This window comes from Aplidium turbinatum, chromosome 4 (genome assembly GCF_918807975.1).
Source record: "Aplidium turbinatum chromosome 4, kaAplTurb1.1, whole genome shotgun sequence".
In the NCBI taxonomy this organism is placed as follows: domain Eukaryota; kingdom Metazoa; phylum Chordata; class Ascidiacea; order Aplousobranchia; family Polyclinidae; genus Aplidium; species Aplidium turbinatum.
The window spans coordinates 46269833-46283534 of record NC_137475.1 but is presented as its reverse complement, the minus strand read 5'-3'; the positions used below and the strand labels follow the sequence as shown (position 1 = coordinate 46283534).

Genomic DNA, 13702 nt, shown 5'->3' with positions numbered 1-13702 from the left:
TGTTAAAACTTATCGTGTCATCTGGGGAAAACAGTAAAGAAAGCGTAAAAATACAATTTTTAGAAAAATTTATTTAAACATTTGCCAAATGTTAGTAAAATCTGAAAGTTTCGGCAAAATGTGACAAGTCAGGCCGTATCTTTAGGTAGCCATGTGTGGAACTAACAGAAACAACGATGAAAAGTTTTGAGATCTCCAAATATTTGTGGATAAGCTTTTCTTAATCTAAGCGTTTCCTTTCCATACATTGTGACAAAATAAACATTCCCCAACTTAGTTGTTGAGGTAGCTGAGGAACTCCACCATCTGCCTCCACTGATCCTCAACTCCACGGACGCGATGGATCGCTTCATTTGCGTCCTTGCTACGTTTATTCCACTGATGGGATGAGTCCACCAACGTGAACCATACGAAAGTATGCACATACATCATGCTGACCAATAAAGTGTCAGAAAATAGATGTAGAACAATTTGAGGAACGATGCAGTTTGAACCTTCTGACAAGAGACTGTGTCAAGATTTGGAAGTGGCTGCAACCATTTCTCCCAATATCTCCACTTCCCATCTTTTTGATGCTTTCATAAATATATAAAAAAGTTTTGACCAGTTTTGTTCAAACTATTAAATTAATTAAACCATTTAGTTCATCACAAAATCTATACTTACTGCCACAGTAATGTTTGCATTTTTCAATACTTTTATGATCAAGTTTTAAATACCAAAAGGTGTTTCGACTTTTAAGACTTACAGTTTGACAAAGTGAAGCAAGTTAGTGAAGATTTTAATGCTAATTGGAACTGAATGTTTCTTACTTCATGATATTTTTAAGCACTGTTTAAATTTCGATATCCCACGTATCATGAAATAGACAAGCATACGGCTATTCATATTTTGAGCTGTAAACACATTTTTTATTTTGCTTTAGAAAATAATTTTGCTTTGAGTCAGCCATGTTGGAAAATTACTGAAGATGTTTGAACCACAGACAACCAAAACAAAGTAACCTCAGCGGGTTTACCATAATGTATTACATACATACCTGATAAGATTTCCTCCAATTCTTCCAAGTGTCTCCTCTCATTAATGCTCCTCCATATGTCGCTAGTGATCTTGACATTTGATAAGGAGTTGTTAAAAAATATATAAATTTTGTTTCGATAAAAAATTCGTTTTCTTGATTTTATTTTGAATTAAAATTTCGATCAACGACTAATCTCTACAACTCTAGTTTGTTGAACAAGAATTTCACTTTTACTTCTTTCATACTTTAAAAACAAGTTCCATGCTTGGTTTGATCAGGGAACAAAAGGGAAAGGTCTTCCCTAAGCATGATGGCTCGATACTGTGACAAATTACAGCGGGATGGGCATGGAAGAGCTGAAGGAGGCTGTGAGGAATCGAGGACTGTGGGGAGATATGGTTCATAGAGTGACCAGAGTCGAAACTGTCTGAAATGATGATTATGCTGACTTTTCACAAAACCAAGCTCAACTTACCAACCATACCACCAGTGTCACCACAAACTAATAGTTGCTGTGGTAGCTGAAGCCACACTTCAATCAATTATAACGTTTGTCACCATCATCTTAACAACGTCCATTTGTGTTACAATATTGTAATCAACGAATCGATCCGTAGATGATGAAACTTTTGCAGTCACGTGATCTACCACAGCCAGTAAAGCAGTTGAAAGACGTTGAATCGATGAAAAAGAAGCAATTGCCTTGGCTTTGAATATTTATCTTCGGACTGGACAAAGCCATAACAGGTTATTCCAGGTAGTTTGGATACTTCTGGAGAAGACTGTAGAGCAGTGGTTCTCAACCGGGATTCCGTGGACCCCAAAACGTTATCAGGAGGTCCGTGAAAGGTTCCAAATTTATTGCATGATTGATAAATTACAACAATTTAAAATTGGTTGTGCTTTATTTGTGCATTACAGTGATTCTCAACCTGTGTGTCGGGGCGGCCTAGTGCATTGTTTTAAATTTCAAAAAGTGTCGCACAAAGGTTTACAAACTAAAAAAAATCACAAAGAAAAGTTAAATATTTTCATAAGGCTATGTATATTAAACGTACATCTTGTGAGACAGAAGATTATTAATAAATCCTTGATTCAGAAATGCAAACGTTAGTCAACAATATACTAGCTACCCTCAGTTTTGCCATGACTGAAATTACAACGAAATAATGATTACAAATGAAAAAAGGGATAAAGTCAAATTGCAAACCTTCTAAGAGGTAATTTTCGAAAAAAAAATGTTGAAAAACATTGTGTAAATCAGGATATAAATTAGGCATACTGATTGTTGATCTTGTGTGCCGACAGATAATTCATGACAGAACTTCATCAATGCATCAATATGTGTCGTCATACATGTGTCGCTTGTTCAGCAATTTCTTCTGAGTTAAACATACAAAACATTTTTTCCGTTAGGAGACGCAATGCACTAAAATTGGATTTTTTTAAAGGGGTCCGCGACGGCTTCGAGGGCACCAAGACAGAAATGTTGAGAACCACTGCTGTAGAGGCTTTGAATCACTGGTGCAGCGTCGGTTACCGAGATTTTCAACTACGTAGAACAGAAGATCTGCTTATGTTGAATAATGAGATTGCTCTAAGAGTCACTCAATATAGCCTGGCAAGCATTGATAGCTTGAGGGTAAGGCCTAAAATGCATCAACGGCCACAACAAGTCTACAATTGTATTGTAATGTTTTTCAAATAGTGGTTCTATTGGCGAAATTTCCTAAATTTATTGTCACCATGCATTGACAAGTTATTGTCTATAACAGCCAGGTTGACGATTTGTTAAGAAATGGTTGACATTTGTAAATTTGTGCAGTTTCACAAAAGCTTTCGAGATGAAACAGGCAAGCACTTGTTGACATTTAAACTACTGTTTAATAAGTTTGGCTTAAAAATTAAAGAACATTTGGCAACCTTTTTGTTGGCAGCGCACTTAACTTTGTTGAATCCTAATCCAACTGGTTGAGGTAGGAAGTTACCATCTCTCTCTTAATTCCCTAAGACTAGCGCAATGTTATTATGAACGACCTGCAGCAACAAACAAACGTCAGGTACAAATCTTAAAAAATCTTCGTTGAATTTATCGCGTATTGATAAAAAAAAAAAAAATAACGAACATTCAATTATGACAAACAAAGAGCAATAAAATTTGGCGCCACAACAAACAGTGATAAATATTTTGACATCAACAATTGTTCGTTGTCGTCCAATTTGGTGAGAAGTGGGGTCCTTTGAGATTTGAAGTTATTTCCATAAAAACACACGGAGTCCAAACGGGAAGGATATTGACGGTGGATCTCTCAACTCCAACATGACGCTATGGAGGAGCTATTTACATCCTCCTGAACTCGTATGATACAACCAGTCGACTCTGCCCACTGTAATGTCGTTATGGCATCACTCTGACGTCACGATACAACAACAGCAATGTTTCTATGGAAACCGGTGACTCTCTTGCATCGGTTTATCTTCATCCGTTGACAAATTACAGCACAATCACATTAAAGCTCCTCCTCGTCTGTGTCGTAATAATTGTAGTCGTCATCGTAATTGTCGGGATACGTCGAGTCCATTAGTGACGTCATTTTTCGCGCGATTCTGATGTCATCAGCGTCACCGTTGAGAATGGACTCAAGGTTGTATTCCACCTCCTCCGGGTAATCTTCCAAGCTGGAGCCGGATAACGTACGATATTCCACAGGAGGAGACTTTGCTGAAAAAAAAGTAATTAATTAAAAAAGGAAGTGGAAACACTTTGTTCATAGTTTGATCCGAAAAACTTTCGATGAAAGGGAATCCCTTAAAGCGCTATACAATACAACACTAGAGTTGCAAAAAGCTCTTTATTTGTTGATCATGTCGCGGTAACATTATGTGATGACGTCACAATTTAAGGGCAATGCAAAAAAATTGACGTCATAGCGGGACATCTCAACTAAGATCCATTTGGAAATATTCAAAGAAATTGACAACTCCTCAAATCATGAGTCTCCACAGATCATTGCGCAGGTTGGAAAGCTGCCTCGCAAAAAGTTTTAATAATGTTGGATTCTTCAAACACAGATCACCTTGTAATGCCAAGTAATCTTCATTGCCGTATCCTTCCTCGTAATCCTCTACATCTCTGTCAGGCGGGATGCTGTCTGCAATAACGTTGCGTTCGAGACTGGATCGTGCGGTGCTCTGTTCATCTGCATAATCCTCTACGTTTGGAGGAGAAGCCAAGTGGAAAAGCGAAGGAAGAGCAACTTGGAAGATGACGAAGCTCTCATTCAGAACACGGACGCGATCCCGGTTCTCTCCAACCGCCTCATTTGTCTGATGCGCGATCTGATTGAAGACATCCACAGATGAGCAACATCCACAGATGAACAGTATCCACAGATGAGCAACATCCACAGATGAGCAATATCCACAGATGAGCAACATCCACAGATGAGCAACACCCACAGATAAGCAACATCCACAGATGAGCAACACCCACAGATCCATTTACATGAAATTTTTTGGATATTTTTGTTTAAGTGCATAGACTCTTCTCAAAAATGGAAGCTATCTATGATTTGCTTGAACCTCCAATTATTGCATCGATTACATCTTATGGTTGACAGATTTGACATCTGCTCATACAAGATCGAGATGAGGCTTTATGCAATCGTACCAGTCTAAGGTAGTCCACAGAGCTGGAGAGATAATCGAAGTGGTTCGATGCGTTCGCTGCAAGAATGTTCAGCTCGTGGTACTGCTGCTCTATCTGGCGGCCAGATGTATCGAAAGCAAACTGGAGAAAAGTGAAACTGATAAAATTACAAATCTCAAAATAATTTAGAGCTTGTAAACACATTGAAAGAAGTGGTCTAGGAGTAATATAAATCAACTGCATCATGGTGAATGCTCGGAAATTAATTATTATCATGACCGATAATCATAATAATTACAGTCCAATTCTACTTGGAGTGTAAACAGAAGCGAAACTTTTCATAACGAAGTTGACAGATCCAAGTGTTGCTACAAATTTTGCCACTACGTGGAACTTCACAAGTCGACAATCGTTTAATTTCATACGTCACTGGAAAGTATTGAACAATGAGGAGATAAAATTCGCTAAATAACCAGACACCCAAGCTGACAAATGCTCTAAAAGTTATTACAAATTAAAGATTGATGATGTCATCACTCCCTAATTATGCAATGACATCACAACAGTTTTGCAATGACGTCCTTGCAGGCACTTCCAGCTACACTGCGGTGCCATCGTGTAGTCCTCTCACTAAACTGTAAAACCCAAACCCCGGCCACCTGCTACATGCAACTGCATTGAGGAACAATGGAAGCAGCGATTAAAATCAAGAAAGCCGTTTGCACACGCCGCACGCAACCTTTTGGCTGCCTCTGGTGGATTGTTTAGTAAACAATAGAGTCATGCGGCGTGGTGTAAACCACCATGGTCAGGTTGTATATCTTCACCGCGTCAAGTGTTCGGATCTCTGTGCTAGAATCAGTTGGGTCATGACCTCTTTAGACTCGCGTCATAAAGACGTAACCGTTTACTCACTGATGGTGTACGGTTCTATGGTGCAGACCATTTTTTAGACCTCTGCTGTGTTTGGCATATTCCTTTTCGTTGTGATGGTCGTAAATAAAAAACAAACTGATCTGATGTTGCGTTGGAGTTTGACATATAGTGCTGCCGGTGGATTGCTCGTTGTACAGACAACCTCATAGTATGTAATGCCTTGTCTCCCTTGACGATGACACCAGACAGGGAATAACCGTCGAGTGCCCTGATATGTTGCGACAACACGAGAGGAAAGAAGTGAACGACAAGATAACGAGCCCCACCTGAAAGTCGACGAGCAGCGCGGTGATGCCTTCCACGTCGCGCGATATCGTGTTGTTGACGTCATAGATGTGCTCTTGCAAGGTGGTAATGGTGGCGGCGAGGCTCTCGAGCACGTCCAACGACTGGCTTGTCAGTGAAGGGGAAATATATCAAAATTAAAACTTTTACTTCATGAAAAATCATAAAAAAATATCATCTATGACGTGATTAATGTGAACTCGCAGCATCGGTGTCGTGCGGTTGGCATCTTGGCTAAGATAGATTGTGAGATGCCTTCTGTGGTAACAAGTATCGGTGCTAACGGTACTCACTCCGAATGAGATGGAGTCCTGGAGGATGCTGATCTGATTGTTCTTCTCATGAAGCGTTTCGTACAATGAAGAAGTTTCGTTCAGAGCGTCTTTCTGCTCGAGCTCGAGATGCGTCATTCTGACGTCAATCTTCATCATGTTCGATTCTTGAAGCATTAAAAGTTGCTGAACTAGTTCATTGAAGAATTCACTTGAATTAATTTAGATAACCCCAAAAAGTATGAAATATGCTTCCGTAAATATTTTTAGTTGGAAATTAGAGACATTAAGAAAACACAAGCATTGAATGATCATCATCATTATCATGTTCCTTTCTCGTACTGACGGTTGGATACAACGCGCGATTGTTCTCGATCATGAACTGTCCGTACTGCACCGTCATAATTTAACTTCGTCCAATGCACGTCACCCGACTGATGAAACTTGGCAACCTCAGGATGCAACTCACAGTCATTAAGAGATGAAACAACATCAAGGGTTTGATTCATTTGGTCAAAAAGTTAATTTCATTGAAATTCTCATTCTGTTGCGAGATTTATAAATGTCAAGGTCAATAATTTGTGACGTCACAATGGCAGCTAGGTGCAAGATGAATGGCGGCTCCTTGAATGATAAAGATCTCGTGCATTTGATGAGCCACTTACCCAAGATGTCGACCTTGTGCTGGAAGTCATGCATTGATGATTGCATTCTATCACGTGACCCACTGAACTTGGCTTCCAATAAGCCGACTTGGTCTTCAATGACGTCATTCCGACTTGCAAGTTCATTTATCCTGTAACGGAAATAACGTAAGAAACAGTTGGCATCCACCACAATGTGAAGGATATTGCCTGCGTTATTGGTGCGATTGCATCGACTTGCATCATATATGCACTGCAGGGTTGCCGTGTATTGTCTTCCACAAACTTAGTCCAAAATCAAATTGAAGTTATACAAATAAGACATCTGTAATTGACTTCGATTTATTACATCATCAGGTCCTGGGATGTTTAGAAACAAAAGGAAGCGGACCCGCCAGACAAGAGCAGGAAAAGTTATTGCTTGTCATCTTGAACATGCGCCACCTCATCACACAATTAAGTCAAAAGACAAACCTCAATTTCAATTCCCAGCTCAAGGTCTGCAGACCATCAAGGTCATCTCTCGACTCTTTGATTGTCTTCGCCATTTTCCCGATTCATCATAATCATCATCATAATCCATCGTCGGTTTGTTCCCCACTAGTGGGGGTGGCCGATTGTTTCCGCGCAGCAATTGTTTTAATCCCTTTTCTCCATTTCACCCTGTCCCTTGCATCTTCCTCCTTCAGTCCGACTTTTTTAAATTCATCCTTCACTTGTTGTTTCCACGTTCTTCTTGGACGACCGCGTTTCCTCTTCCCATCCACCTTTAGATCTAGTGCCTTTCTAAGAAAACTTCCTTCCTCCCTCCTTATCACATGTCCATACCATCTTACTCCATTTGCCCTTGCCAGTTGGTCTATGGTCTCTCTCATCTCTAGCATATCCAACAATTCTTCAGTCCTTTTTTCCCTTCTCGTTTTCACCCCACACATTGCTCTCACCATTGACCTTTCCGTTCTTCTCAGGATTGCCAGTTCACTCTCTCTCAATATCCATGTCTCGCTACCATATAGCATTGCAGGCCGCACACAGCTCCGATATACTTTCCCTTTCATCCTTAGTGAGAATTTTCTGCCATACAACATTTCCCCACATTCCCTGAACTTTGCCCAGCCCAATCTTGCCCTTGTTGTCACCGCTGCTTCACATCCACCACTTCCATTTATCCGATCACCCAGATAACAGAAGTCTGTCACTGTTTCGATGCCATGGCAGAACTCATCATCATGGCCTTCCACTTCATTCCTTCCTTTACTGCATTTCCCACAAACAAAACACTTCGCCAATCTTGTTGCGGCTCTCTTGACATTAGCACATCTTGCATGTACCCACTTTCCACATTCCTTGCATTGCATTGAATTTCTCATCACTCTCTTGCCACATATTCCACAGGGATCTACTTTGCTCTCAACAACTGTTCCTTCTGCTCCACTCACCATCACTTTTGTTTTTTCAAGATTCACCTTCATACCCTTGGTTTCAAATGCTTCTTTCCATTTCTCAAACTTTCTCTCCAGTCCCTCCATACTATTACTTGTCAAGACCAGGTCGTCTGCATACAAAATTTCACTCAATAAGCCCTCCCTCACTCCTTCAGTTACAACGTCAACCACAATAGCAAATATCAGAGGTGACAAAACTGATCCTTGGTGTACACCAACCTTCACAAAAAACTCGTTTGAATAATTTGATCCAACTCTCACTTTTGTTCTTGCATCCTCATACATAGACATCACAGCTCTCACTAATACCTCCGGTATACCTCTTTTCCTCATTGCCCACTCCATCACTTTCCTTGGTACTCTGTCAAATGCCTTTTCTAAGTCGACGAAACACATATATAGTTTTCTCTGCTTCTCTCGGTATTCCTCCTGCATTCTTCTCAATATAAACAGAGCATCCACTGTACCTTTTCCTGGCATGAATCCAAACTGCATATCATTTAATTTCACCAATGTTCTCAACCTCTTTTCTAGTATTCGCTCCACAATTTTCATTCCATGCTCTAGTAGTTTTACACCTCTATATGCACTGCAACTTCTCACATCCCCTTTTCTCTTGAACAATGGAACAAGAGTACTATGCTTCCACTCCTCCGGCATTCCCTCTCCATCTAATACCCTTTGGCTAAGTTGTAGCATTACTTCAATTCCCAACTCTCCACTTGCTTTTATCATCTCTACGCTCACTTCTGATGGACCGGCTGCTTTACGCAGTTTCATTTGCCCCATTGCCTCCACCACTTCATCACGAGTAACCTTTCCCACTGGACCCTCCACCAGATCAACCTCTGTCATATGATCCCATACATTCTCCTTATTCATAACATTTTCCATGTGTTCCTTCCACACTTCTCCTCTGCTTTCCGGGCTGAAATGCAACTTCCCATCTCCACTCCTTATACATCTTCCCCCTACAATATCATTCCCATCCTTTTTCATTTGCTTTATGAGTCTGAATACTTTGTTTTGGCTTTCCCCCATTTTATTAAGTTCCTCCTCAGCACCATTCTTCATAGCTCTTGCAACAACCCTCTTTGCCTTCTTTTTCATACTCTTATACTTCTTTTTATTCTCTTCTGACCCATTTTTGCGCCACTGCTTGTATGCATCTCTTTTCTGTGAAATCGCATGCTTCACCTCTTCATCCCACCACCATGTGTCTCCACGATCCCTCCTCACTTTCTTTTTCCCACATACTTCATCACATGCTGCTAGGACACCTTTCTGAAATGAAGCCCACAAGTCCTGCGCACTCATGTTTACCAGCTCTTTTGCTCTTTTCATAAACTTAATTCTCGTTTCTTTTTCCTCCAGTTTCCACACATTTCTTACAAAAACTCGTTCTTTCTTCACAATTTTCTTCACTTTTTTCATATTTAAGTCTCCTACTACTAGTCTATGCTGCAACTCCCACGGAATTACTTTCACATTCTTCAAGTACTTTCTCTGTTCCTGCCCAACCACAATAAAATCAATTTCCGACTCATGTCCTCCTGAGCTGTAAGTCACCTTCCTTTTCTCTTTCTTTTTAAACCATGTGTTGGCAATACAAAGTTTCCTTTCATCACAAAATTCAAGTAGCATTCTTCCTTCCATGTTTCTCTTCCCAAAACCATACCCTCCATGAATGCCCTCGAACCCATTTGCTTGTTTTCCAACATGTCCATTAAAATCTCCTAATCCAAACACCAACTCTTTTGAACTCCGTAAATCCCATTCCTCTGCCAAAACATCATAAAAACTTTCCTTTTCTAAGTAATCCCTACCACTTTGAGGTGCATATGCACAGATTAGCCTCACTACCTCCTCTTCAAAAGCAAGTACCATTGTCATCACTCTGTCACTCCTTCTTCTAACTTCTATTACTTTCTCACACAATTCCTCTTTTACCAAGAAACCAACACCACCGATTCCTGTGTTATTTCCTGACCACCATAACTTATATCTCCTCTCATTGACACCTAAAAACCGCGCTGACTGTCCCCTCCATCTTACTTCCTCTAGGCAACATATATCCACCCTTCTTTTTCTTAGTTCTTCACATATTTCAGTTCCTTTACCACACAAACTTCCCACATTCCAGCATCCGATTCTAACACCATAATCTTTTTTCAATGTTTTTTTGTTTTCTCGGAACCCAGAGATTCTTCGCACCCCTTGCCCATCTAAGGGCTGCTGGGGACTAGGGGCCATTTTTAGCTTTTGCTGCATTTAAATAATATTTTGGAGCAAAGATTTTCCAGCCGGATGCCCTTCCTGACGCTAACCACAGTTATTGGCGGTAGGCCTAGCCTTTACTTAAAAAAGTATTTCCTGCAAGGCAGCAGGATTTCTAACAAGTTTTAGCCAACCAGTCGAGGTTGTTGCCCATGAGGTGGGACGTGGACCCACTTGTTAGTTTGGTGTGTGATCAAGACCAGTGTTCCCCGAGACCCATGGTGTAACAATCCATGGCGACTGCCCAGGGTTCAAAGGTGCTACTTGTACCTCACACCTACCTCATTGACCTCGAGTAACCTCGGCTGTCCATCTGCAGTTGCGTCAGCTTCAAGGTTGTCAGATTTAGTGACGTCAAGGACGCTTCGTGCTTCCACACCTGAAGAGAACAAACAGCCGTCACCATCGATTGACCTCGAGTAACCTCGGCTGTCCATCTGCAGTTGCGTCAGCTTCAAGGTTGTCAGATTTAGTGACGTCAAGGACGCTTCGTGCTTCCACACCTGAAGAGAACAAACAGCCGTCACCATGCAGCGAGACTTCTTTGAGTCTTCCACTTCCACCATGCGTTATTCAAGCTTTCACCTTTCCAACTATCCCACCCACGTTGTCACGCTGACGTGTGACGTCATCAATCAATGACATCAACAAGCTTTGCTGGCTTGTCACCACTTCATTCAACCGTGACGTGACCACGGTGGAGTTTCCAATATTTTGCGAAATGTTATGCTCCAACTTTTCCACTCTCTCAAGAAGCAGCGTTGCTTGATCCTCCATGGAGTTCCTGGACTCTCCGAGCCTGGCAACCAAGCGAGCCAACCTGTTGTGTTGACTCTGCAGCGATCTTCTGTTGGAACCGATTTCTAATTTCTAAAAACAACAACTGAAGGTCAAAGGTCATAATCGACAAATGCTCTTCGCAAATGTGTTACGTCACAAAGTCACATGAAAACAGTTGATGTTGCGTAACATTTCGCGAAGTCGAACTTCTCTTCCAGAACTGACGTCACCAACCGTGGCTGCGAGCGTCTTTTCTGCGCGAATCAGAGATTGGCGGAGATTGCGCGCGATGGCTGCATTGTCATAAGAAGTTATGAGGATTTGATCTAAAGAGCTCCTTAGGTCTGTGATGTTGGCATCCATGAACGCGAACGTCGAGGAACTCGATCTGAAGAAAAAATGTAGTTTGTTAGATCGTTCTTGGGAGCGGTTGGAGCCATGAAAGCGAATGGAAAAAACTTTACAAACTACGATGTGGAGGAACACTAGTGTCAATCGAAAATGATGCCCATTGTCATCATTCGTTTTGCTAGCTTCTTTCTTGACAATGCGAACACATGACACTCCACAATATCAAAACATCTCATTACCGACAACTGTTTCATTTCATTGCAATGTTTCACGCCAACACAACGACTCGGTGGCGCAACGGTAGCGCGTCTGACTCCAGATCAGAAGGTTGCGTGTTCAAATCATGTCGGGGTCATTTTTATTTTAATGTTGACAATGAGCTGACTCTGCCTTCTCAGACCAGCGCAAGCTTTTCATGAACAAATCACAAAACTCTTTCCCCCATTAAATGCAAAATATTTCTTTGAGAAAAATTAACGAAGAAGCCGTGAAATGATATCGAAACGAAATCGATGGAAGTGATTACATTTGAGTCAAACTGGTTGATGGTTGCCATGGTATCTGACGACCAGCTTTTCAGCGCCGCCAGTGACTTGTTCATCTCACGATTCTCAAGGAGGAAGGAGGATTGTTGAGAGAGGATTGAGCTGATCGCCTCTTCAGCGTCTTCCTTGTGTTCATTCAAATCCTGAATCACATGCAGAAAATTAAGTTACATATGAAACTCAGTTAAATATCTTACTCCAGACTCACTTCACTGCAATGATCGTCTTTCGTGCCATTGCAACTTCAATAATTGTTCCTTGTTCAAGTGAAGTGTTTAGGTTTCTAAGAAGGGAGCATGTTGATTGATGAGAAAATGAAAGAACGTTTGCACAATAAATAAAAGACAGTTATTTAAATCTGGCAAGCTACCTGCCACTAAGCAGCAAAACATGATCGGAAACACGAAACGCTAATTCATGTTTTTTATTCCCGACTAATCAAAGAAAAAACAATATCATTTGCATAACAAAGTTTGGGTTTGGAGAAAGGTAGAAGCGACAAAATGTGGACTTTAAAGCGTACTCGATAGAAAACGATTGACTACATACAAAGATATTGGCACGGTCGCGACACCTTGTGATGTACAGACAGACAGAACAAAGTAACTTCACCAGGTTTAACATGTTTTATTACAAAGAGATATAACATATTTAAAAAATCAACTCAAACGTTTTCGACACGTATGTGTGTCCTCATTAGGATTTACTTAAATTTGCAATATACATCAAATGAAAATTATAAGATAAATTTGTCTTTATAGTTTCGGGAGAGAGTTTGCTTTTTTATACCAAAGACAGGCAACACACAACAATACTGTTGTAATGCTCAACCCTGTGGTATTATTGTGTCTTGCCTGTCTTTGGTATAAATTTGTCTTTGCACTATAACTGTAACGACACTCCGGACTGAAAAGCACAAACTGAACAAGTGATAAAAGAATGATTGCGAGTGAATTATACGAATTATAACAGTAACGACACTCCGGAAATAAACTGTCGCTATAGAGTACATAGTCACATTTTTTCCACTACAGACATATACAACCAAGAAACCACACGGCATTTAACATAATCCATTAAAATTGAACATAAACTATAAGCTACAAACGTTTTCGGCCATACACATGTTAGCCCTTATCAAGTAACAAAAAAATAACGAATTCGACACTAAAATCCACGAGATTTTGCTAATAAAATCATACAATCCTCGCCTCAATACACAGTTGTTTGCCTCAGGCGCTTCTTACTACTCAACGTCTTTTCTTGATGCGTCATGATGCGTCTTTGCCTTGTGTAATTTAAACGCCATGTGATGTGCCTTTCTCCTATGCTCTGCCTTTCTTTTTGCATTTCGCTTTTCAATTCAGTGTTTAGATCAGGTATTCATTTTCATGGTAGATATGATAAGCAGTTATTTTTTTGTTACTTGATAAAGGCTAACGTGTGTATGGCCGAAAACGTTTGTAGCTTATAGTTTATGTTCAATTTTAATGGATT

The 13702-nt window shown here is 40.5% G+C and overlaps 1 protein-coding gene and 1 non-coding gene across 2 annotated transcripts; one reads left to right on the top strand and one right to left on the bottom strand.

Annotated features, from left to right (window-relative positions):
* Positions 1–3173: 3173 nt before the first annotated feature.
* Positions 3174–7355, bottom strand: LOC145769243 (uncharacterized). Its single transcript, XM_082580823.1, has 7 exons — positions 7282–7355; positions 6829–6959; positions 6185–6330; positions 5873–5995; positions 4692–4811; positions 4099–4360; positions 3174–3743 (listed from the first exon to the last, which is right to left on the bottom strand). Exons 1-7 carry the CDS (start codon positions 7353–7355, stop codon positions 3532–3534), a joined length of 1068 nt encoding a protein of 355 aa, XP_082436949.1. The 3' UTR covers positions 3174–3531.
* Positions 7356–11943: 4588 nt separating this feature from the next.
* Trnaw-cca (transfer RNA tryptophan (anticodon CCA)) lies at positions 11944–12015 on the top strand. The gene has a single exon. It is a non-coding gene; the product is annotated as a tRNA-Trp (tRNA).
* The last annotated feature ends 1687 nt before the right edge of the window (positions 12016–13702 follow it).

What these genes read in the sequence shown, in the direction of transcription:
- LOC145769243 (XM_082580823.1), bottom strand. Translation starts at nt 7,355, where the DNA reads ATGGCGAAGACAATCAAAGAGTCGAGAGATGACCTTGATGGTCTGCAG. An exon ending in AGCTGGGAATTGAAATTGAG is followed by an intron (nt 6,960 to 7,281) that starts GTTTGTCTTTTG and finishes TTTCCGTTACAG; the next exon opens with GATAAATGAACTTGCAAGTC. An exon ending in GCACAAGGTCGACATCTTGG is followed by an intron (nt 6,331 to 6,828) that starts GTAAGTGGCTCA and finishes TAATGCTTCAAG; the next exon opens with AATCGAACATGATGAAGATT.